This window comes from Castor canadensis, chromosome 11 (assembly GCF_047511655.1).
Source record: "Castor canadensis chromosome 11, mCasCan1.hap1v2, whole genome shotgun sequence".
Taxonomy (NCBI): domain Eukaryota; kingdom Metazoa; phylum Chordata; class Mammalia; order Rodentia; family Castoridae; genus Castor; species Castor canadensis.
In genome coordinates this window covers 47,557,526-47,578,534 of record NC_133396.1, presented here as the reverse complement: position 1 = coordinate 47,578,534, position 21,009 = coordinate 47,557,526, and the positions used below count along the sequence as shown (strand labels likewise).

The 21,009-nt window shown below is 47.8% G+C and overlaps 1 protein-coding gene across 12 annotated transcripts in view; it reads right to left on the bottom strand.

Annotated features, from left to right (window-relative positions):
* Window positions 1–21,009, bottom strand: part of Rap1gap2 (RAP1 GTPase activating protein 2) — a 226,847-nt gene that overhangs the window by 166,488 nt on the left and 39,350 nt on the right. Inside the window, exon 1 of one of the 12 annotated variants that reach the window (XM_074046633.1) lies at window positions 16,066–16,496. The exons of 8 other annotated variants lie outside the window; for them this stretch is intronic. Coding sequence is in view for 2 of the 4 variants with exons in the window: in XM_074046630.1 (XP_073902731.1) it covers window positions 15,104–15,120 (17 nt within the window). In the remaining 2 variants the exon portion in view is untranslated. Of the gene's footprint in view, window positions 1–12,303; window positions 12,326–15,103; window positions 15,259–16,065; window positions 16,497–21,009 lie in introns of those variants that run through there. 3 more of the 12 variants (XM_074046630.1, XM_074046628.1, XM_074046634.1) reach the window with 3 other exon arrangements.

The following is a 21,009-nucleotide window of genomic DNA, read 5'->3' as shown; positions in this document are numbered from 1 at the left end:
GCCTATAGTGAGCTCTTTTACTGTTTTCAGCAGTCTGTTTTGCTGTCCAGGTCTCTCTTCTCAATTCGAGCCCTAGTTGTCTCTATCAGGGCCAATGACAAACCAGACTGCTCGCTGGAGGTGCCCAACCAGTCAGGCAGGTCACTGGGAGATGGGTACAAAGGATCCTGCCATGAGAGTCCTGGGAACATTTTCTGCTGGCAGGGGTCACTATTCCAGCCCCAGCCTTTCACAAAGAGAGAACTGAAGCCACGGAGAGGAGGAGCAGGTACTGAAGCAGTCGTTTCCTCACCCTAACTCACTACCCCCTCATCTGAGCTGCATCAGGAAAGCAAGTAATTATCTTCCCAACAGGACCAGCTGCACCAGGGAGCACTGAGAGAGGGAGGAGCAGAGAGTGAGGAAGATAGAGGAGCAATGGGAGAGTGGAGACAGATATCTGAAAGTTGGGGGTGGGGTGAGTAAAGAAACACCACAAACAAGACCTGAAGGGGAAAGGAAAACAGTCAGGAAGCTGTGACATGCTCTACTGCCAGGACTTCCTTACTGTCACTCCTCAAGTGTGGAGCAGAACCTGTGACAAGCCTAGGTTCAAATTTGAGTTCCAAACCTGAGGTCAAGACACCTGTGGTCTCACCTGCCCTCCCGGTTACCCAGGCACTTCTAGCCAACAGTGCCTCTTGCTGGCACAAGGAAACTTTTCAGTGTTCCCAGCTTGCCCACCAATAGGGTGGTCATCTCCCTCCCTTCACACCTGCCAAGCCTGTTTCCACAAGGCTGTTTCCACTGCCTGTGGTGCTCTCCCCCCAGATATCCTCATGCTTGGCTCCTTCTCTGCTTTCCGGTCTTCCTGAATGTCTATGGAGAGGCTGCTCCTGACTGTTCACCTAAGTAAACCCCTGCCCCACTGTTGTTTCCCTCCCAGGATTGGACATTATCTGAAACCATCTAGGTTCTTTATTCTGTACCTGTCTGCCTCAAACTAGCAAGTTCCATGAGGCCCGATGGGGTCCAACTCGCCCACTTCTGTATGACTCGCACTCAGAACAGACCCTGACAACCAGTATTGTTGGATGACTAGTTCTGTATTCACCCAGCTGAGCTCTCCTCAGCTCCAGGACCCAACTTCAAATTCCACGGGGATGATCCACAGCTCTTTGAATTCACCATGTTCAAAGCCACGGACACTACCTTCCCCTGCAAACTGGGCTTTCCTCCCTGTGACCTGAAAAATTGCTTTGCAAATCCTGAGTGTGAGCCCCTAGTTTCCACAGGACTCCTCCTTTCACACACCATGTAAACCAGACATCTCTGAGGATTCCACCTTCATGCAGCCCTTAGCCAGGCCTCCAGGCTCAGGCCACCTGGATACTCAGCCCCATTTCTCTGCGCAGCCCAGCAATGGTGTCCTTGCCTCCCTAATCCATCCCCAGGATGCCCAAGCTACTGTTCCAAATCACCAGTGAGACAGGGGCCCCACTCTTCTGTGGCTCCCATCCCCTCCTCAGCAACATTCAGGCCCCGAGCAAACCCTACGCTTGCACGCATGCTGCTTCCTGCCACGTCCTTCCATGAGCTCTGGAGCCCGGCTCTCGGTTTCCTAAACAGCTCCATGCACTTCCCCACTGGAGCCTTTGTTCTTGCTGTTCTCTGGGTGGGCAACTCCCCTGCCACCCCTATGCTAGGCAATTCCCCTGACTCCACCAGGGAGAATTCCCTGCTCCCCCTGTGTCTCTACTGCCACTGCCTCCTACTTTGCAAATGACTATTAAACGTCTGTTTCCTCCATAGACTGTGAGTTCCTTGGATACAGGGACCAGAAAGCTAATGTGCCAAGGACCATGCTAAGTGCCTTTTGTGTGTAGGCTCATTTAGTTCCCAAACATCCCTGTAAGGGAGGGGAAACAGGCTCAGAGAAGGTCTGTCTTTGCCACAGATAACCTCAGTCTCCGGTGGCAGAGCCAGGATTCAACAAAAGGATCCTAGCTCCCACAGCAGCCACTGGCTTAAAGTAGGTGCTTAATGAATATTCATGAAATAAAGGACTGACCTCAGCTCAAAGGATGAACACTGGTGTTCTTGCCTTCACTCTTCCTATTCTGACCCAGTTACCATGCAAAGTTTCTCCTCCCTCCCTTTCCCTCCTCCTGGCCAACCCAGGAGCTAAAAATGACCCAGCCATGACAGGTGAAAGAAATTCTATTGACAGGCCTATATTTATTTTATTCTTTTTGGTGAAACTGGGGTTTGAACTTGGAGCCTCTCTCTTGCTAAGCAGGCACTCTACCACTTGAACCACACCCCCAGCCCTTTTTGTTTTAGTTATTTTTTGGATAGAGCCTTATGCCTTTCCCTGGGCCAGTCTTGGACTTCAATCCTCCTACCTCTGCCTCTCAAACAGGTGGGAGATCACAGGCACACACCACCAAGCCCAACTTGTTAGTTGAGATGGTATTTCAATAACTTTATGCCCAGATGGCCTCAAACCACAATCTTCCCATTCTCCACCTCCTGAGTAGGTGGAATTGAAGGCATGAGCCACCATGTCTAGCACTCAGGCTTTACGTTTAAAGGGAAAGGGAGGTTGGGCACTGTGTCTCACGTCTGTAATCCCAGCTACTTGGGAAGCAGAGATCAGGAGGATCTCAGTCTGAGGATGGCATGGGCAAAAAGTTAGACAGATCCCATCTCAATCAATAAAAGTTGGGCACGATGGCATGTGCCTGTCATCTCAGCTACACAGAAACCATAAATAGGAGGATCACAGTCCAGGCAAGCACTGGCATAAAATGCGAGAACCTATTTGAAAATAACTAAAGCCAAAAGGGCTGAGTGTGTGACTGAAGTGGTTGAGCACCTGCCTAGCCATGGGGAAGCCCTGGGTTCAAACTCCAGTACCACCAAACAAAAAAGAAGGGAAGGCAGCATGATAACTTTTTAGGTGAAATTCAACACTATACAGAAATCCCTTAAACAAGCCAGGTGGTCCCTTCAGTACCACAGGTGTCTCCACCTACCTCCTCCTGCTGCTCTTCCTCCTTCTGCTCAGAATTCCTAACAAATGCACTATTTCCCATTCAGTTTGGTTGTTTCCCTATTCTGCTTGCTCACAAACCACTCCATTGCCCTGTACTCTTTCCAGCTGTCTTTTATGGGCTGGTGGAGTGCTCAAGTAGTAGAGTGACTGCTGAGCAAGTGTGAGGCCTTGAGATCAAACCCCCATGCCACAAAAAAAAAAACAAAAATCTAACTCCAGCTGCCTTTTTTAGGTACAGAGCCACTCAGGAACATGGACACCTCTTTTAACCTTGATTTAGTGAGTACATAAGCTGGACAGAGAGTCCTGCACAGCCATCTCAGAGAGGAATGTGCTAGACACACTCCCTGAGAAAGTCCAATGGCCCATGTGCCCCAGGGCCCCTTCACTGCAGAGACAGTACTTGGGGGATTAAGAATGGTTTGTTCCACACTAATAAGGGATAAAGCCAACATGTTTTCAGCTGAATTAGAATCCTAACAACTTTTCTCTCTCAGACACTTACAAATTCCTGAACCCACACTGCACAGGCCGTGTGCACATGTTGATGGGGGTCCCTGACAAGACCAAGTCCAAATTCACTCCAAGGAATTAGGCCCTGGGGTGGGAGACCAAAACCACAGACGACACTGGGACATGACCTGTCAGAACGTAGCCCTCCCAGTCTGTAGACTGGAAATTAACATGATCCCAAGGGAAAGTGGGATTCAACAGCTGCACTTGGAAACCGTGGGTTCAAGTGGAAACAGAGAACATGTCAGAGGTCAGGCAGCAGGAAACCAGCCCGACCCCACCCTCCACCCCATAATATCCACATACCCTGGACCCAGCACAACTGCCCATTCATAGCATTTCACACTTTACCAAGAGATCCCCCACGTGGCTGTGCCTCCCACCCTGGGAAACAGCAATCACTGTCTTCATTTCACAAACTCTGTATCCCACATGCCCCTCCCCCAGCACCAGCATCCAGCCTGCCTGGGACCAGACATGTGTCTGTGCAAGTGTAGGGAAAAGTCTGTCCTTCCCCACCTGCAGCAAGGTGTCTGAGTGGTTACATGGGCCTTCCGAGTGACAGAAGATCAACAGTAGAATGAAGAAGCCTTGGAGGGAGACAGTCCTGGGGAATCCCAGCTTCATCTCAAACCAGCCATGTGACCAGGGAAGGTTACCATCCTGAGCCTTGGTTTCTTCCATTTTAAAATGGGAGGAATGACAGGTACCACCTCCCAGGATTAGAGATGACGGACTGAGGGGACATAGCAAGTACTGGAGAACTGCAGCTATTTCTGTCACTGTTATAATGGAATGTGGTATTGGCAAGTGTTTGTGCCTTTTGGGGACTGTGTTTCCAAGAGTGGATATGGCTGTATGTGTGTGTGACTCTCAGTGACCTCGGGTGGTCATGTCTGAGTGAGGTAATTATGTGTGTGTGTGCGTGCACATGCATATGCATGTGTGTACACAGTGTGTGTGTGTGTGTGTGTGTGTGTGTGTGTGTGTGTGTGTCAGCAGGCCCAAGGAAGCAGAAGCTGTGAGCGTATGCAGCTCATGGCTGCCTCCTTGGCGCCACCTAGTGGCACTAGATTTGCACAGCGCACACACTTGCTCTTGGGGGTCACCAAGAGTTTCTGCAGATCACAAGTCACAGACTCTCTGGACTTGTCCGAGGGAGTCATCTTCAATCTCAACCAGTGCAGACCAACAGAACTGTCTGTGATGATGGAAATGTTCTGCAGTGTGCCGCACCTGTACTATTTAATACAACTGCCGCCAGCCATGTAAAACTACTGAGCACTTGAAATGTGGCTAGTGTAAATGTAAACTCAGTTCCTAATTGTACCGATTTAAATTGTCACATGTGACTGACCAGTGGTTGCCATACCAGACAGCACTAGTCTGGAGCACTGTTTGAGTCCTAGGCTCCAGCTGTGCCTCTAGCCAGGTGAATCAACCCCTAGACCTCCCAGTCACAGGAACCAAGATACCCTCTTTCTACCTAGACTGATTTGAACAGGTTTTTGGCCACTGTCATGAAGACTTGATCAGATGATGAATAACTGATCAGTCAGATCCTCTTGTGAGGCGTGTGAATACAAAATGCACTTAAAGAGGCAACAGATACCTGCTGCTGAGGACAAGAAGGACAGGCCACTGGAGGTGCCACTGGGTCCCAAGCAGTATGCCATTTTGCTAAGATGCCATACACCCTACTCCTGGAAGAGCAGGGATCCAACATGACTGAAGGCTATCAAAGACATTCTGTGCCTCCTTCCTATGGATTTATGGAGACAGACAAATCTGATCAGTTCCCACATTACTGATTGCGTGACCTCAAGCTAGTGACAGCCTTTGTGAGCCTCATTTTGTCATCTGCAAAACAGGAATTGAAAGAAATATCCTGTATGGATAGGGTGAGGATTAACATGGTGCATATAAAAGTATTTCACAAGGCTGGGCACAGTGGATCACATCTGTAATCTTAGCTACTCAGAAGGTGGAGATCAGGAGGATCATGGTTCAAAGCCAGCCTGGGCAAAAAAGTTGGCAAGATCCCAATGGCTAGGTGCAGTGGCATGCTCCCATCATCCCAGCTACATGGGGAAGCAGAAATAGGATCTTAGTCCAGGCCGGCTTGGACATAAAGCAAGACTGTATCTCCAAAATGACCACAGCCAAAAGGGCTGGTGGAGTGGCTCGAATTATACACCTGCCTAGCAAGCATGAGCAAACCCCAGTACTGCCAAAAAATAATAACCATAAAAGCACTTCACAAGCTGTGTGTAATGGTGCTCACCTGCAATGCCAGAGCTCAGGAGACTGAGGCAGGAGAATCGAGAGTTCTAGACCAGCCTGAGCTACATAGTGAGGCCCTGTCTCAAAAAAAGCATTCCCTCTCACACCATTCAGTCGCACAAAGTACTTGATGTTTGCTTTTACAGTGTGAAAAAGTCCGGATTAACGGACAAATACCAGGGTGACATGGAAGCTATGCTGAGGAATATGTCTCCCTCACCTTTCCAAGTCTGGCTAGCCTTCACATTTTGCAGATTCTACCGTGCAGAATCTTGCAGCCATCTGTCTGTTTCTACCCAACATTGGAAGCCACATTCATCTCTCTTGAGCAGCTGCTGCTCCATGTCCATCTGCATCTAGCAGAGATCCTTGGGTCCCCCCAACAGCCCTGACAACCTTCCTGGAAAGCTGTGATGGAGTCCCTCCACCTCTGCTCAAAGCCTCCACCTAGGGCTGGGGGGCATGGCTCAAGTGCCTAGCATTCAAGTTTTGGGTTCAATCACCAGCACTGAAGAGGAAAAAAAAGAAAGATTTACCTATAGTAGTAGCTAGCCAAAGTAAATAATCAAAGCCACATTAAAAATATTCATTTTCAATGATTTTTACATAATTATTAATATTATTTGGTGGTACTGAATGTGAACTCAGGGCCTTTCGCTTACTAGGCAAATGCACTACCACTTGAGCCACACCCTCAGCCTATCATTATTTAACAGCCAGAAGTTGAAATCAACATTAATATCTAAAAATAAAGCAACGGTTAAATAAATTTGGGGACATCATAACGATAGGATGGCATGTGACATTTTTAAACCATGTTTTTAAAGAATACTTACTGTTGAAAAGTGTCATCATATAACAAGGTTTAAAAGGAAGTTAAAAACATAAAAAGTTGGTACAGAAACATTTAACATTTTGGGTGGTGGGTTGTGAGTTATTTTTATTTTTTCATCTCAACAATTTGTACATATTTCCTAAATCTTCTACTGTGGGTATGTACTATTTTTGTAATCAGGAAAAATTCCACTTTAAAAAATGGAAAAAAAGACTGTACCGATATGGGGAAATGCTTATGACCCAGCTCAGAAAAAAGGAGAAAACAAGAACCTCCCTGCCGGCCTTGGAGAGAGACTCAAGGAGGCACAGACACTGTGATCTGATGGCTTCTGGGAGGGCTTCCATTCAGATATTCAGAATTCTATCAATGTTTGTAGAATAACAGAATAAAATGTGCTCTTGTCAATTCAGTTGAAGTGAATACTAAGTATTGGTAAGGGGTGGGGAATAGGGTTCTCATGGAATTCTCATTGCCCCTGGGGGGAGAGAACCTTTCTTGGGAGCTGTCTCAAAATACTGCACAGAGCTGCAGCCCCCCAGCCTCACCTCTGGGTCCCTCCCCTGGGACCTCTCACAGGGGCGCAGAGGGTCAAGAGGGGCGGCCACTGCAATATTGTTTACAATGTAAGAAAATGCCAAGTGCTTGCCTGTAATCCCAGCATTCAGGAGGCAAAGGCAGGAGGATGGAAAGTTTGAAGAGAGCCTGGCTGCATAGCAATACCTTGTCTCCAAAAAGAAAATGAAAACAGAGGCAAAGAGAGATTAAGTAACTTGCCCAAGGTTTTACAGCTGATAAGTGACAGAGCCAAGATCTGAACCCATGCAGTCTGGCAACAGAACACCACAAATTCAAAAGAATGTTGGGCAGGGGCCATGGCTCAAGTGATAACACACCTACCTAGTAATCATGAGTTCAACCTCCAGGACCACCAAAAAAATTTACAATAATAATAATGTCACAGATATGAATTTTTAATACAGGTGCCCCTCAGTATCTTCAAAATATTGGTTCCAGGACTCCCACAAATACCAAACCCTGAGGATACGCTGAAGTTCATTACAAAAAAATGCCCTAGTATGTGTATATAACCTGTGCACATCCTCCTGTATAAGATACAAGTCACCTCTGATGACTTATTGTACCTAATGCAATTAAACGCTGTGTAAATAATTGTTATACTGTATTATTCAGGGAATAACAACAAGGAAAAGCATCTGTATGGTTCAGTACAGGCACAACTTTTTTTTCCCAGTACTGGGGTTGAACTCCACTTGCTAGGCAGGTGTTCTACCACTTCAGCCATGCCTCCAGCCTTTTCTGCTATGGTTATTTTGGAAGTAGGGTCTTGCTTTTTGCCCTGGACCTCAGGCCTGGACTCCAATTCTCAAGCATACCACCACATCCAGCTTTTTTCCTTTGAGATGGGGTCTCAAAAACTTTTTTTGCCCTGGCTGGCCTGGAACCCTGATCCTCCAATCTCAGCCTCCTGCGTAGCTTGGGATGACAGGTGTATACAACTGCAGCCAAAAATTGGTTGAGATGGGGTCTCATAAACTATTTCCCCCAGCTGGCCTTCAACCTTGATCCTCCCAATCTCAGCCTCCCAAGCAGCTAGGATTACAAGTGTGAGCCACTGGTGCCTGGTTTGGTTATTTTTAAGATAGGGTCTCACCTTATTCCAGGGTTGACCAGGACTATGATCCTCCTATTTGTGCTTCCCTGTGTAGCTGGGATGACAGGTGGGTAACACCAGGCTCAGCCACTGGTTGAAATGAAATATCTTGAACTTTATGCCCAGGCTGGCCTCAAATTGCTATCCTCCCAATCTCAGCCTCCTGAGTAGCTAGAATTACAGACTTGAGCCTCCACCCCCAGCCACGAGGAACAATTTTTAAAAAGCATTTTTGATCCTAGGATGGTTGAATCCATGGATGTGGAACTTGAAGATACACAGAGTCAGTCACACACAAAAAAAGTGGCATAGTATTTCTAGATATGAAAGTATCAAAACAAGAACTGAGAGAGAATACATCAATTTTTTTTTCTTTCCTGGTGATTTTTTGAGACAGAATCTGACTACATAGCCCAAGCTGGCCTTGAACTCAAAATCCTTCTGCCTCAGCCCCCCAAGTGCTGGAATTAAAAGTGTAAAGTGTGTACCACCACCCCCAAACCCCAAATTTTTTTTCTGATAGTATTCACCTCTATGGGTGGAAGAAACAGGAGAACAGAGCTAAGAAATAATTACAAAAACTTAACTTAATCTGTGACACTGTATTTCTTTAATTAAAAAAAAAAGCTCAGGGGCACAGCAAGGTGGTGCATACCTGTAATCCCAGCTACTTGGGAGGAAGAGATAGGAAGATGTGGCTCAAGACAGCCTGGGCAAAAGCAAGAGACCCTATCTGAAAAGCAAACTAAAAGACAACAGAATGGAGGTGTGACTCAAGTAGTTAAACACTTGCCTAGAGAGCTCAAGACCCTGAATTCAATCCCCAGTACCTAAATAAATAAAATAGAGGACTGGAGGTGCTGCTCAAGTGGTAGAGTGCCTGCTTTGCAAGCATGGAGCCCTGAGTTCAAACCCCAGACCCACAGAAGGAAGGAAGGAACGAAGGAAGGAAGGAAGAAATGAAGAAGGAAGGAAAGCAGGGAGGGAGGGAAAGGAAGGAAGAAAAGAACTCAGATGCCAAGTGTGGGGGTGTATGTCTGTAATCCTAGCTACTCAGGAATCTGAGACAGAATTATGAATTTGAGGCCAGCATGGGATACATAGCAAGGCTCTGTCTCAAAAATAAATAAATAACACTAAAAAAGTTAAACACAGCACTACCATATGATCCAACAATTCCACTCCTAGATATATATACCCCTGAGAATCAAAAGCAGGCACTCGTAACCAGTGCTTGCAGCAGTATTGTTCACAACAGCTAAAAGTAGAAACAACCCAGGTATCCACTGACAGATAAATGGATAAACAAAACGTGGCATTTACACAAATGGAATACTATTCAGCCTTACAAAGGAAGAATTTCTGACACATGCTCCAACATGAATGAATCTTGAAGACATTATGGTAATTGAATATTTTTTGTTTCCCTTATATCAGGTTCACAGAGTAATGAAACTCACAGAGACAGACAGGCAAATGGTGGTTACCAGGGACTGGGGAAAGGAGCATGGGGAGTTACAGAGTTGCCGTTTGGGATGCTAAAAAGATTCTAGATACGGATGGTGGTGACGGTGGCACAACATCTATGCACTTAATACCACTGAATGGCATACTTAAAATGGTCAAAGTGGCATACTTTCTGTTATGTATGTTTTATTATAATAAAAAAAGTTTGACGCAAATGAGATAAAACGTTAACTGTCAGCTGATCAGTGTGAGTGCTTGTCCAGCATGCACAAGACCCTGGCGTTCCATCCTTGGCACCATCAAAAAAAAAATGTAACTATCAATCTGAAGTCTTGAGTACCCAGGTCTGCCATGCCATTATCCTTATTTAAAAAAAAAAGATAGAAAAGGAAGGGAAGGAAGGAAGGAAGGGAGAAAGAGAGAAAGAGAAGAAAAGTCTCAATATGGACGTGGAGGTGAAAATAAGGCACCCAGCAGCCAGGATGCCCCTGGAAGCTGGCTCAGGTTTTTCCATCTCTTCTCTCCTCCTCTTCCTGTTTTACAGCACAGTGGTTGCTATGGAAACAAGGGGCACCTTGGGCTCCCAGAGCTCAGCCCAGGTGCTGCTAACTCCAGCAATATGTCAGTGTGTGAGTAAAAGAAAAGCTGCAATCCATGGGTCTTGGTTTACACACACGTCTGCCCGCGTGCATGCATCTATCCAGCAACTGTGTCATGCGTGTGCACGCATCTGTCCTCAGCATCATTCCAGTTTACCGTTGTGGGTATGTTCTGCAGTCATGAAGGCATGTCACCTGGTTATGTGTGTGATCACACAGCCCAGGGTTATTATTAATACTATCAGAAATACTAAGGCAGGTAGCATTTGTGTAGCATTGTGTACTGGCACTGGTCTCCATGCTTCTCCTGTATCATCTCATTCAAACCTCACAATGGCACATGCATAAATAGCACTATTATCCCTAGTAAAGAAACCGGCTTGCCCAACATCACCCAGAGTGTGTGACCCACAGCATATGAACCTAACCGCTGAATTTGCATTGTGGGGAGAGTGGTTTTGTTGTTGTTGTTGTTGTTGTTGTTCTGTTTTGGTTTTTTTGAGACAGGGTCTCCCTTTGTAGCCCAGGCTGACCTTGAATTTGAGATCCTCCTGCCTCAGCCTCCTTAGAGAGCTGAAATTACAAGCATGCACCATGCCTAGCTGAAAGCACTTTAAATGGACCAGTTCCCAAGCCACTGCCACCCAGCTGCCTCACAAACATTACCTCTGGCCCCGGTATCATGCAGGTTTCCTGGACCCCACCCGAGCATGATGAAGCAGAATCACCCCGTGGGCCCCGGAAGCAGCATTTTAACTCAGTCCCTTGGATGGATCCCACTGCCACCAGAATGGGAAGCCATTGTCTTGCCTAGATCTCGCCTTCTGCTGGCTGATGGGGTTAAACAGGTCACAGCAGGATGGAGACAGGGGCTGTCCCTTCTGAGTCCTGCTCGTGAACCCAGGAATGGAAGTGGGAAAGTCCGAGGTGTTCAAAACTCCTCAGTTGCATCTGCTACTGGCACAGCACCCAAGAAAGGGATGGTGGCTGTCACCACACACCTCCCTCTAGGGCAGGGCCCCAAAAGTCAGTTATGTGGCTTTGTGGCCTGCCAAGCACGGATTTCCGCCCACTCCACCCTCTCAGAATGAGCTGGAGTAGGAGGGTTCACACTGTGGTAACCTGTGAACTGGTTCACAGCTCAGCCCAAAGCAGGGAGGGACAACCACCTCACCTGAGCAACAAACAGTGTGGGAGCCAGGGTGGGGCACCCGAGAGGCTCAGACCTCCAAGGGAGAGGGACACAGAAACCACCTGACCACCTGTGATTGCTGATGCTCTCCCTGCTCCAGGGACCCAAGAAAGGGAGGGCTGGGTGTGCGTGGAGGAAGAAAGTCTAAGCTGACCCTGGAAGGATGAGCAGGATAGCTACAGGGCCTGGGGGTGATGTGGGAGGGAGAAGAAAAGGTATGTGCACAAGCCAGGCAACAGCCAGGCCCTCTCCTGGCGTGGAGCTAAATAAGGAAGTGTAATTGAGCTCAAAGAAGTTAAATAACTTGCTTAAGGTTACCCAGCTGGTGAGTCAAGATTTAAACAGCGGCTGCCTGACTCCAAAGCGCACAGACCAACCACTAAGAGGGGCTCACTGTTTGGTATCCTTTTCTTCTGCGCAGATTTGAGAATGCTGTGAAGGATTTTGTGCCATTGCCCAAGAACTTCACCAACATCTGGAGACATTTTTCATTGTCACTAGGGGGTGAGTTGCTGGCACTTAGTGGGTTAGAGTCAGAGATGCTGCTAACCATCCTGTAATGTCCACAACAAGAAATCATCCAGCCCCACCATGACACAAACCCTGACCTGGAGTGACACACCCGTCTCCCACCTGACCATCTTCGCACCTGCTAGTCACCTGGGACAACGGATCTCAAAAGTTGCTGCATGTTAGAATTACCTGTGTGTCTTCTAAAAAGTACAGACCAGCAGTTTCCCAGACCTTCTGATGTTATTGGAATTGGATACCACCTGGAAATAAGAATTTTTTTTTGAGACAGCATCTCACTATGTTGCCCTGACTGGTCTTGAGCTCTCAATCCTCCTGCCTCAGTTTCCTGAGTGCTGAGATTACAAGCATGCACCACCACACCTGGTGGGGCATCAGAATTTTTTAAAGCTGCCCAGATGATATCAAGTACAGAAAAGTTTGGGGATCACTGTCTTGGGGAAAAGAGCAGGGATCAAACCGCTGGCTGTGGCTCTGAAGACTGCGGATGTGTATACTATATAGAGAAGTCCCTAAGGTGTACACACAACAACCACCCTCACCGGCAGGAGTAGAGGGTGTGCCCATCCCAGCACCTGGGGACAACCATGTGGAAGCAGCACTAACAAGGTCTGCCATGGATCCGCCTCCTCAGAGCAGAAGGGCAGAGCTAGAGCCGGCACTGGCATGAGGAATTAGTCAGAGCAGGCAGAGACTGGAGGAGGAGGTTAATTAGAGAGCCTCTGTCACTGTCTGAGCAGGAGATAATGGGCCTGAACCAGGAGGCAGGAGGACCAACCCCCCCCCACCCATGACTCAGAGGCTTCTCAGCTTAGTGACAGAGGAACTGAATCTGAAAGAGACGAAAGGTTAATTGAGAGGGAGCACAGTCTGAGAACAGAGCCGGACATGACCAGGCAGCAGGTGAAGGGGACAAGAAAGGGGAGTAGCTTTGAGAGGTGATCTGGGAAAGGGGGTTGGGAAGCCTAAGAGGGGTAGCACATCCACAGCAGAGGTGGCACACAGGTGACACCATGGGCTGAATTTGGCCTACAGGATAGGCCACACACAGCTGCTTTTTTTAATTCTTGAGTTAGTTGTCAAGATTTTGCCTAAAACTTTAGATCTCCAGCAGCTCTCATAAACTGGAAAATCAGGTGGGGTGAGCCACACTCCCGAAGCATCCAGGGCCCAGGCAGGCTGCTGGTCCTTCTAGGCAAGGCACATATTTGCCAGTACTCCCAAGTCTCCTCCTCATGGTTGGATTCCTGTGAGCATCTGGGTCTATCTTCAGAAAGAGGAGAGAAGGTCCTAAGTCGGAAAGAGGCAAAGAAAATGGAGGAGCTGATGGAGAAGCAGGAAAAGAGCCAGGGCCGCAGACAGAGAGCTGGTCTCTCACATGCTGATCCTGCTAGACCACCTTCCTGTTGTGCTGTCAGTTAGGAGCATCCTGGATCAGAGGCTCAGTTCACTGACCTCTAAGGAGGTACAAGCTTACAACCTTCCAGCCATCCTTCCTGTGTCTATGGAATTCCCACAGGCTGCCTAGAAAATCTGAACTCTTCTAGCAAAGCTCAATCCAGGCTCTAAGGAACTCCAAATATAGAGAAAGGTCCAGGGTCAGTCAGCCAGTGAAAGAGAAGACTCAGGATGCAAGGATTGCCTTCCAATGTCTGAAGGGCTCTCAGGAGAAAAAGAAATATTAGTCTTGTTTAGGAATGGGGTTTTGGGAGCCAAGGGATAAGGTTGGACTCAGTCATTGCAGTTTCAGATATTCCAGATGAACATAATGGTCAGTATTGAATAAGCAGAGCTGTATTGCAATAGATAAGGCATCCTTGCAAGGTAATGAACTCCCCATCACTAGAGGTAACCAAGTTCAAACTGAGTGACTAGTTCCAGAGCCACAGGAAATTCGCATGGTAGTTAGTTTGACTTTTTTATTTCAAGCCCTAAGACTCCAGTACTCCAGAGATTCTGGAGGTCTCTCCCAAAGCCCCTAGGGATTAGCTCTGGACTCTGCCTCCCATGAAGGCCTACATGGTCCAAACAAAACACAGAATGTCTACTTTGTTGCTCCCCTTGGCCTTCACCAAGACCACAGCCACACAGCTAAACTTAGTAACTTCTGCCACATAGCCCCCCAGACCCCCTCAGTGGTGCAGCTCCTGGTAGAGGAGCCCTCCCAGCACAAGCCAAAGGGGCCACCTACATCCCTTCTCCCTACTCCCAGATAAGCCAGCAGTATAAAAGAGTAGAAGAGACTGCCACTCCCAGACACCAACACCACTCTGCAGGGCCTCTGAGTGCTGCCTGGGCCCCTGACCACCAGGAGCCTCTACAATTATGACTTGGGAGGGGGTGTAATGATACACAGTGTGTGGACAAGGAGCACAAGGGATGCACAGTCTTGGGTGGCAAGGGCCTTTCTCCAAAGCCCAGTGGGAGCAATGCTTCCCCAGTCCTGGCCAAACCCAGCCCCCCATGAGCAGAGCAGCAGCCTTCAGCCTCGTTTCCCAGGACTGTGAGTCTCCCATCCAGGCCTGGACAGGGCTTTGGGCCTGGGAGACCTGTGAGGAAGCCCAAGCACATGGCCAGAGACCTGGGGGTCTGCAAGAATTAAGGGAGCTAAACAGGGTGAGAGAAGCCTCCAGGGATGGTAGGGTCTGGGCTGGCAGCCATAGGCTGTGCCATCTGCATCCTCTTTCCTACATCCCTGCCCTTGCCCCTACCCTAAGCTAATGCAGTTAGCCATGTTCTGTTCTGCTCCTCAGCCCTACCAGCCATGTGGAAGTCACCCTTACAGGGCTCCAGGAATAAGCAGAGCCCCTTCTGCTAGCTGTCACACACCCATCTCAGAAGAGCCCTAATCCCCAGCGCCTACTGGTCAGAGCTGCCAGCCACTTGCTACCTGACCATCACAGACACCCTCCTGCCCAGGTCAAGTCCCAGAGGGCTATCTGTCCACCCAGGAATCAGAAAACAGACTCACCAGGGCTTCCTGGGCATGGCAGGTACCAGCTGGGATGAAGGTCAGGAGCACAAGGGTCCCTGGAGTTTGCAGGCCTTGCTGCCTAGGAAATGGCACCTCCAGGTGCGTCCCCAGTGCCTGGCAATGAAATCAGGCCACAACCCAATTGCCAGCTAAGCGCCCGCCCGCCTTACTTCTCACTGTAGCCACTCACGCCCCAGACTCCAGATCCCAAAACAGACATGTTCGTGGTTACCATAGGAACTTGCTAAAGCCAAAAAAGGCACCACACAAGCACTCACATGGGCCCTTGAAGCTCATGTCCACCTGCATGGGTGAGTGCCCACCTTCACCCACACATGCTCACACATGCCAACACTGTTCCCAGGCACAGGGCCTGTCCTGAAGAACTGAATGACCCAGGGTCTGACACTGGGCCCAAAAACAGGCATGGAGTGGATTTGCAAGCGGTTCCCTGCCTGCCTAGTGCACCAGCCATCAGCTACAGGGCAGCAAGACTCACCTGCCAAAGACACTCCAGGAGCTGAGCAGGTTGGGGGCTAGAGCCAGGCCCACCCCACTGTGCCTACAGGACCAGCAAAAGAGCATTGTCCAGCACACTGCAACACACTGGCTCCCTGAGCACTCCAGACACTACTCCTCTCCCATATTCCATTCTACAGGGTGTCACTGTAGGAGTCAGGATCTAAGACAGCCACCATTCTGCAAGGATGCAGAATGGAAGGGGAGGGAGGTTTTATATTCAGAACCTTACCGTGTCCCCCAAACTGCTCCAACTCCTCAGTTCCCCACCTCCATGAATAGAGATGCACCCAAGGCTCTCTCTAGCCCCACTGTCCCACTGCTGCAATGACTCCAGTCTGGCCACTCACACCTCTGCCAAAGGCCCTTCCATCATGCCCATCTCTCCCACAGTCCAGCCACAGCTGAACAGCTGAAGCTCAGCTTGACCACACACTTACCCCCAACTTCTGACTGGCAAGAATAACAGCTCCCAGGTCCTCCTACCTACGGTGCCTCACACCTCACTGTCTTTGAGGTGCAGTGTGGTGGCTGCTGTCTGGAGACCTCTCTTCCCTCACTGACCTTGGAGACAACTCAGGCATTCCCCCAGTCTCCGAGAGAGGAGTTGCATCTGAGCACTTGTCACGCTCCATGATAACAATGCATCTGTCTCCTTGTGGGACTAGAAGCTGTCATGGGCAGACACTGTTTCATCTCTGTCTTTGTCCCCTTCCCCAGCCTCTGGTCTGACACTGCTCTATATATGTAGAGCCAACCCTGCTCTAAGTTCCTAATTTAACCAGCTAAGATTTCAAAATTCTAATAGAATTAAAATTCTAACAGATCTATCTTCTTGAGCTATCTTCTGGTCGAACCATAATATGGCTGAAAGACTGCCCCCAGCCAGGTCTCTCTCTCCTTCCCCTGAGGAAGAAATCCAAGGGCACAGCACACTCAGTCCCACTGCATTTCTCCCTACCAGGCATGTCATTTCTAGGAGCCAAAACTGGAGCCCAGTTAAAAAGTTGTATTGTTTTTCTTATAAGACAATGGACTCTGTGTTTCTCCTGTCAGAATGTGTATGATGCTAGCAGTGGAGACCGGCTGCTCTGAGCCACCTGCATGTTCCTGTGACCAATCCCTGGGCACAATGGTCACCTCAGAGAGCTTGAGTTATGCATCAGTCAGATGATAAACACACACACACACACACATGCACACACATACTCCTTCTTTCACAAGAAATGGGTCTCTAAGATGGGAAGATATGACAGGAAGCAGAGGAAAGCACCCAAGGTTCTCAGCTTAGTTCCTTACCCTCTGGATGCCATTTCAGGATGCCCTGCCAGGCTGGGCTTTCCTCTGGGAAACAGGCTGACTATGACTCAGTTACTCAGTTACTGCAGACAGGGATCTTGTCCCAAACTGACCCCCAGAGCAGACTGGAGAAAAGGGGAGCCCACATGCTGACCCCTCCACCCGCCTCCTGCACCTGCCTCTGTCTCTCTTCCTCCACTCCTCCACCCTGCCTCCCTCCATCTGCCTCTGCCTCTCTCCTCCCCCTGCCTCTGCTTTTTCTCTCCATCCTTCCACCAGCATGTGATAGTCTAAGCATGACAACCCATAATTGAGTCATTCAGCAAATCCAGACAGAACTTGCTTTGTGCCAGGTCTGTGTTAGGTCTTAGGGAGCCAGAGCTAAAGGGTGAGGAGTGCCTGCTCTCAAAGACATCCGCGCATACGTGTTTACCTACTCAGCAGTGAGCACCTACCATCACCCAGGTCCTGAGGAGAATCCAAAACACCATAAGGCATGCCTGTAAACCAGTATGTCAAAGATAGAGGAGAGCAGGCAGTGCACTAACCCAGCCTTCCCATTTTACAGATGAGGAAGCTGAGACCCAGAGAAGTTAATGATTTGCCCCTTTGTTAGCCTGGGGCTATAAGCTGGGCCTGCCAAGCCACACTTCAAGCCTCTTTCTGCCTTGTGGCACTGCCACCACCGCCCCTTTACATGTTCCTGTGTGGCTCTGCATCCCATGTACCCCCACTGCAGTTAAGTAAGGCCTTGCCTCTGGGGGTCCTTCTCATTCAGGTATCATAGACCCTTTGAAACCTGGGCCTCCCCCAAGGATGGGCCTCATGAGGCCAGTGCGAGGCAGAGGTGTATTCTGTGCCCAAGGACTCTATACACAGGGCCCCCAAGCACATCAGGAAAAGAGAGGGGAGGAGAGGAAGCAGGGCAGGAAGTAGGAGCTGAGAACCACACAGCTCCACCCTGAATGGGAACGAAATACAGACCTGGATTCAAATCTCAACTCCATAACTTACTTGCTGATGACCTTGAACAAGTTTCCTAACTTCTCCCAGTCTCTATTTTCTCATCTCTCAAATGCAGAGAGCAGTGGTACCTTCTCTGAGAGGTAGCTGCAAAGCCTCGGGAAAGCAAAGAGATGAACTCTTAGCATGTAGCACGTGCCTAAGAACTGTGGGGCCAGACAGAACACACCTTCAGAGCTGCATGCCTCAGAGGTGCCTCCAGAGGTCACACAGCTGACTGTCTTCATGTCAAGGACACCAGATCCCTGGGGAGGAAGCCAAAGCAATCAGGGAGCACAGGCCACAGCCCAGGAATATGTGCTGCTCAGCAGAGCTCAGTGGACTGCATTAAGAGAAGAAAAGATGTCTCAGTCAGCAGAGGCAGAAGGAAGGAAGTATCTTTGTGCTGGGGGCGCCCCACATTTTGCTGTCCAATTGATGTGCCAGTGAGCAGAACCCCATCTAGAACCACATTTGGGCAGAATTCTACACAGCGTCTGCCAATGGTGGGGAAAGGAAGACAGAAATTGGTCCTTTTAGTCTCTCCAGCTAAACTGATTGTACCATGACTACACGTCTGACAGGGGCTGGACCAATCTTTACTATTATTAATATGTTTGTGGCATTGGGTTTTGAACTCAGGGCTTCACACTTGCAAGGCAAGTGCTCCATCACTTGAGCCACACCTCCAGTTCTTTTTGTTGTGGTTATGTTGGAGACGATGCCTCAAGAACTATTTGCCCGGGCTGGCCTCAAACCTTGATCCTCCTGATCTCAGCCTTCCAAGTAGCTAGGATTACAAGCGTGAGTCACTAGCACACAACTTAGATTTTCTCTTTTTGAAAAGCTCTGTTGAGATGTAATTTATTTAGCACTTTTAAGGGTACAATTCAATGGTTTTTAGTATATTCAAAGGGTTGTACCACCACTATTCTACCTGTCATTACCATCCAGTCTACTTCCAGAACATTTTCATCAACCCATAAAGAAGCCTGCATCTTTTAGATTTCACTACTCTCCCTGCTCCCAACACATCTAGGCAACCGTTAGCCTACCTTGTCTCTGGGGATTTGCTTACTCTAGACGTCTCGTGTAAGTGGAGATGTCTGGCTTCTCTCACATGCATGTTTCCAAGGCTCATCTATGCTATAGCATGTACGTATCAGGACTTCCTTCCTTTTCATGGCCAAAATAATATTCCATTTATGGATAGTCCACATTTCATTTATCCATTCATCTGTTGATAGACACGTGAGTTTTTTCCACTTTGGGATTATTATTAACAATGCTGCTATGAATATTTGTGCACAAGTTTTTGTGGAGGGATATGTTTTCATTTTTCTTGGTACATACCTAAGAGTGGAATTTCTGATCATATGGAAACTCTATGCCTTAACCTTTTGAGGAACTGCCAGACTATTTCCCAAAACAGTTGTTTCACAATGAATATACACTTAAACAATGAAGGACAGGGTGTTAAACAGGTCCTGTTAGGGGGAAGGGACCAGAGGGGAACGGTGAATGGAGAGGGTAAAGGAGGGTGAATATGGTCGCTGTACTTTATTTACTTGTATGAAAATAGAACATTAAAACCTATGGAGATCATGTTAAGTAGGGGAGAGGGATGAGGGATAATGATGGAGGTGATGAACATAACCTAGGTACATTATAAGCAAATATGGAAACGTCACAATGAAACCCCCCATATAACTACTAGATTTTTTTTTTAAAGCAGTTGTTCCATTTTATATTCCCACCAGTGACAGGAGAGTTCTAATTTCTCCACATCCTCAAAAACAACAGTCAGTTGTTATCTGTATTTTTTATTATAGCCATCCTAGTGGGTGTGAAGTGACATTTCACTGTGGTTTTCACTCACACTTCCCTGACGGCTAGTGATGTGGGCACCTTCTCATGTCATTATTGCCCACTTGTGTATCTTCCTTGCTTCTTTGGAGAAATGTCTATTGTCTCTACAGAATCTTTGTGTGTGTGTCTGTGTGTCTGTGTTTGTATCTGGGTGTGGTGGGGGGACTGAGGATCAAACCTACAAGGGCCTCACAAAAGCTAGGCAAGTATTGTACCACTGAGCTACATCTCTAGCCCTATGCCTCTTTGAACATTTTTTACTTATTGTTTTGTTTTTGTTTATTTGTTGTATTATTGAACTGTAGGAGTTCATTTGTTGTTTGTTTTTCAAGGTACTGGGGATTGAACCCAAGGTCTCATGCATGCCATGAACCACTCTAAAACTTCAGCCATGCCCTCAGCCCTTTTGTTTGTATTTTGTTTTTGAGGTAGGGTCTCCCTAACTTTGCCCCAGGTGGTCTTAAACTTGTGATCTTCCTGCCTCTGCCTCCCAAGTAGCTGGGATTACAGGTACAAACTACCACACTCAACCTGAGTTATAAGAGTTCTTTATATATTCTGGATATGAGTTCTTTATTAGATAAATTTCTTGCAAATATTTTTCCAATTCTGTGAATATCTTTTCACTTTCTTGATGTCCTTTGTAGCACAAAAGTCCTTAATATTGATGAAACCGAATTTATCTGATTTTTTTTTATTGTTATTGCTTATGTTTTGGGCATCTTTTCAAAGAAACTATTGCCTTATCCAAAGTCAAAAGATTTACACCTTTGTTTTCTTCTAAGAGTTCTCTAGTTTTAGCTCTTATATTTATGCATTTGATCCATTTTAACCACTTGCTGCATTTTGGATCCAAGTTTATTATTTTGCATTTTGATATACAGTTGTGTCTGCACCATTTGTTGAAAGGACTATTTTTCTCCATTGAATTGTCTTTGAATCCATCTTAAAACTCCTCTGACCGACAGGGCAACAGTGGCTCATGCCTGTAATCCTAGCTGACTGGAAGGCTGAGATTGGGAGGATTGAGGTTCGGGGAGGCCAGCCCAGGCAAATAGGTCATGGACCCCATCTCTAAAATAACCAGAGCAAAATGGACTGGAGGCTAGCTCAAGTGGTAGAGTGCTTGCTTTGCAAGCACGAAGGGCCTCCCCCATCAAAAAGTCCTCTGACCTGTATGTGCGGTTTTGTCTCGGAACTGCATTCCACTCCAC